At 60.3% G+C, this 4,680-nt stretch overlaps 1 protein-coding gene across 1 annotated transcript; it reads right to left on the bottom strand.

Moving 5' to 3' along the window:
- Positions 1 to 987: 987 nt before the first annotated feature.
- FZD2 (frizzled class receptor 2) lies at positions 988 to 4,101 on the bottom strand. Its single transcript, XM_074979110.1, has one exon. The coding sequence runs from the start codon at positions 3,986 to 3,988 to the stop codon at positions 2,309 to 2,311; it is 1,680 nt and encodes a 559-aa protein (XP_074835211.1). The 5' UTR covers positions 3,989 to 4,101; the 3' UTR covers positions 988 to 2,308.
- Positions 4,102 to 4,680: the final 579 nt, after the last annotated feature.

Below are 4,680 nucleotides of genomic sequence, written 5' to 3'. Positions count from 1 at the left end.
TGGATTTCCTGCCCCCCCCAGCTGTAACTGAGACAATCTGCAGAACTCATGTCACTCTGTCCCCCTCCCCAACTCTCTGCCGCTTTACCCAGGGGCTTCTGCCCCACTCCATAATAATTACCGGCAAGCGGTGGCATTTTCTAGTTGGTTTTTGGCAAGCTGCAGGAAACAACCAGGACACGCACATTATTCCTAGATTAAAGCTCTTTTGAGAGCCGATTTCATTTACTGGGAAGACACTGAATTGTGGGGCCGGACGGACATTTCCCTTTGATTTTGATCAAACCAGAGCTCTGAAAGGAGATTTCAAATTGGGAGCTGATTATTTCTGGCATTTCTGGGCTGGGATTTTTTTTAATCCCCCCAAGGTAAGGAATTTTGTACAACTATTTCTCATACCACTACAAGGCATTAGCCAGGGTGTCTGACACACTAGCCACGTGCGACTATTTGACCAGTTGAGTGTAGCTAATTAGCCTGAACAATAGATATATTTTCAGAATAACGTGGCTTGTTTGCTGTAACTGGTTGGTCGCACCGGCTACAACTTCTTCTGATTACACTCTAACGTTCTGCACCCCTATTCTGCTTTGAAACTCACAGAAGCTGTCAGCCAAGAATATACTTGATGTGGTGGCAAAGAAATCCATGCAAGCGCCTCGCCTTTAAATACCACATAAAAGGTAGAGAATTCAAAACCTTACAAATGGATAACAAATTTGTCATCTGTGATTCTATAGCTAGAGTTGTTATATTGTTTCACCACCTACAGAATCACTGGCAGGAGTGTTCATTGGGGACAGGGACTAGAAGTTATAATTCTGGTGTTTTCCTCTTTTTTAACACTGCAGTTATGAAGGGAAGTTTGAAGTACACAGCGGCAGAATGTTAGCCATTTTACAAACCAACTTGTCAATATTCTCCTCCCTGGTTCACGGTTTGTGCCGCAGGACACAGAAAAAAAAATTTTTTTTAAACTGTAAACACAAAAAAAAAAAAAAAACCAACCTGTTGGCAAACCTGGAAATTTAATTAAAAGCTCGAAGCTGGAAGAGGAGCGACTGACAAGTCAGCAACAGGACTTCCCCACCACAGCAGGGCCCAAATGGCAGAATTACAAGAGAGTCTTCACCTTGATTTCACAGAAAAATAATTCTGTCAAACTTGCTGGGAGTTTTCAGATCTACTGTTCCAGAAAACTGAACACTGGCACAGTGACCCCCCCCCCACTTTTTTTTTCTTTTGCTGCAAGCTGCCATTTCTGATGAGCTCAATTCCCCTTCCCTCACCCCCAAGTAAGTACAAAAATAATCTTCCCAGCCCCTCTTATTGCTTAAAATGCTGCCTACCTGCATGAACGAGCCCACGCCAAACAGCTCGGCTGTCAGCTGCTAAAGTTTCATAATGTGGGTTACAGCTTTGAGCTAGGAACAGCCCCCTGAAGCAGGGCCCTTTTCAACTCCCTGCAAAGGGCAGACAGCCGGCTGAGGCGCAGAGTTTAGAAAGACCCTTCTGCCTCCAGCCTTGGGGGACAGACACCCACACAATGCCAGGGCAGGAAGGGAGGTGCGGCTGGTTGAGAGGGGTTCTGGCAAGGGCTGGCCGAGGGGTGTTTTCTTCAGGAGTCCATCCCGCCTGCCCTGTGTGGCAGTCTCCAGTTGGGCTCCGGCAGGAGGTTCAGCCAAAGCCCCAGGGGCTCCTCTGAGCCAGTCCACCCCAGCTCAGGTCTGCGGCTGGGATCAGAGAGGGGGCGACCCCCTCCCCACGCAAGGCTCTTTTGATAAAAAACAAAGTTTCTTGGTAAAGCTCCCGAGGTGGGTGCTGGGTTTGGGCTTAGGCATCTGGGTCTGCCTGCCACAGAGCACAACTCCCTGCTCTGCAGCCATTACGGAACACGTCCCCCTGCAGCCAGGGCACACAGTCACGCCGGCTCCACGCTCCAGTTTGGGGAGCGAGCACCAAGGCAGAAAGAGGGGGGAACACCCCGGCCCTTCGGTACCAAAGCTGGGGGGAGTTCGGGGGAGCCCCGGCCCTTCAGTACCAAAGCTGGGGGGGAGCCAAGCAGAGGGACCCCCTCAGCTCTTTAGTACCAAAACAAGAGGCAAGCTAATGGGGGGGACCCCGTCCCTGCATGTTTTTAAATAGAAATATATAACTCCATTTACAAAGGCTATTTACAGGTGTAATTACAAGGCATTAATTGGGCTAAGAGGCCCCCAGAGGTGGCCGAAAGTCAGGGGCTCACTGGTTGGAGGAGGAGGAGGAGAGAAGTGTTTGGTTGGGATGCCCAGCCCGGCCCGGCTGGCACTCACACCGTGGTCTCACCGTGGCGGCTGCGGGCCAGGCGGGCGTAGAACTTGCGCCAGGACTGCAGCGTCTTGCCGGACCAGATCCAGAAGCCAGAGGTGATGCCCACAATGAGGGTCATGAGGTACTTGATCATGTAGACGGTGAAGTCGGGGCTCATGCGGGGCGCGTAGTGAGGCGGGCAGGGGATGGCCAGGCTGCGGCAGTGCTGGCTCACCCAGCTGCGCTGCCAGTGCTCGCGGAAGGCCTGCTCGTAGAAGTAGCAAGCCAGGACGATGGTGGCGGGCACAGTGTAGAGCACGCTGAAGACGCCGATGCGCACCATGAGCCGCTCCAGCTTCTCGGTCTTGGTGCCGCCGTGTTTCATGATGGTGCGGATGCGGAAGAGCGAGACGAAGCCGGCCAGCAGGAAGGAGGTGCCGATGAACAGGTAGACGAAGAGGGGGGCCAGCACGAAGCCGCGCAGCGGGTCCAGGCCGTGGAGGCCCACGAAGCAGACGCCGCTCAGCACGTCGCCGTCCACCTGGCCCAGCGCCAGGATGGTGATGGTCTTGACGGCCGGCACGGCCCAGGCAGCCAGGTGGAAGTACTGCGAGTTGGCCTCGATGGCCTCGTGGCCCCACTTCATGCCGGCGGCCAGGAACCAGGTGAGCGAGAGGATGACCCACCAGATGGAGCTGGCCATGCTGAAGAAGTAGAGCATCATGAAGAGGATGGTGCAGCCCTCCTTCTTGGTGCCCTGCACCACCGTGCGGTAGCCGTCCTCAGCGAAGCGCTCGTTGCAGGCCACCCGCTCCTGCAGCACGAAGCCGGCCATGTAGGCCACCGAGACCATGGTGTAGCAGCCCGAGAGGAAGATGATGGGCCGCTCGGGGTAGCGGAACCGCTGCGTGTCCACCAGGTAGGTGGCGACGGTGAAGAAGGTGGAGGCGCAGCAGAGCACGGACCAGACCAGGATCCAGAGGCGGGCGAAGCGCACCTCCTCCTGGCTGAAGAACATGTGGCCGTCGCCGCGGGCGGGCTCGCAGGGCGCGCCGCAGTCCTTCTCGCCCAGGAACTGGTAGTTGAGGTAGCTGGGCACCTGCAGCGCCCGCGGGCAGTGGAAGGGCCGCTCGGGGCTGGCGTAGCGCGGCGGCGCGGCCGGCGTGCCCGGGCCGGCGCGGGGCGCGGCGCTGGTGAGCAGCCCGGGCGCGGCGCCGCCCTCCTCCGAGTGGTTCTGGCCCACGCAGATCTGCTCGGCGCCGTGGCGCGGGAAGTGCTCGCAGCGCAGCCGCTCGGGCCACTGGAAGCCGAACTTGTTCATGAGCGCCTCGCAGCCCTGGCGCGCCCGCTCGCAGATGGCGCGGCAGGGCGGGATGGCCTGCTCCAGCACCGTGCAGACGGGCGCGTACATGGAGCACAGGAAGAAGCGCAGCTCGGGCGAGCACTGCACCTTCACCAGCGGGTAGAACTGGTGCACCTCCAGCCCCGCGTCCTCCTGGCTCGTGTGGCCCAGCAGGTTGGGCAGGATGGTCTGGTTGTAGGCGATGTCGGTGCACAGCGGGATGGAGATGGGCTGGCAGAAGCCGTGCTCCGGCACCGACAGGCCCTTCTCGCCCCGCGCCCGGCCCGGGCCCAGCAGGAGCAGCAGCAGCGGCAGCGGCAGCGGGGCCAGGCGGGGCGCGGCGCCGGACGGGCGCATGGTGCAGCCCGCAGCCGAGTCCCGGGACGGCCGCTCCCGCCTTTGTGCGCCTCCGGCCCCCGCCGGCCCAATTAGCCGCTTTCGAGGGGCCCCCGGCCCCGAGCGCGCAGAATCCAGCCCGGCCCGCCCCGGCGCCCGCCCCCTCCCCGCCCCCCCCCGGGGAGCCCCGGCCCGCGGCCCGGCCCCGGCCCAAAACGGCCGGCGGCCAATCGCAGTGAGCGGCCGGGCCCGGCCCCGGGGGCGGGATTGGCCGGCGCGGCGCGGGGGGCCGGGGAGCAGCTGCCCGGGGCCGCCCCTCGCCGCGGCCGCGTTAAAGGGGCGACCGGCCGGCAGCTGGGCTGGGGGTGCCCCTCCTCCGCCCCGGCACGCTCCGACACGCGTGCACACGGGGGCACACTCCGGCATGTGCATGGGGGCACACTCCTCTTACACACCCACACACGGGGGGCAGACTCGGACGTGTGCACGCATGGGGGACACACTTCGGCATGTGCATGGGGGCACACTCCTACACACCCACACGGGGGACACACTCGGACATGTGCACACGCAGGGGCACACTCCTCTTACACACCCACACACAGGGGACACACTCGGACATGTGCACACATGGGGGACACACTCCGATGTGCATGGGGGCACACTCCTACACACCCACATGTGGGGGACACACTCGGACATGTGCATGGGGC

The sequence above is a fragment of the Carettochelys insculpta genome, chromosome 28 (assembly GCF_033958435.1).
Source record: "Carettochelys insculpta isolate YL-2023 chromosome 28, ASM3395843v1, whole genome shotgun sequence".
Classification (NCBI taxonomy): domain Eukaryota; kingdom Metazoa; phylum Chordata; order Testudines; family Carettochelyidae; genus Carettochelys; species Carettochelys insculpta.
The sequence above is the reverse complement of the archived record's forward strand: the minus strand, read 5'-3'. Positions and strand labels throughout refer to the sequence as shown.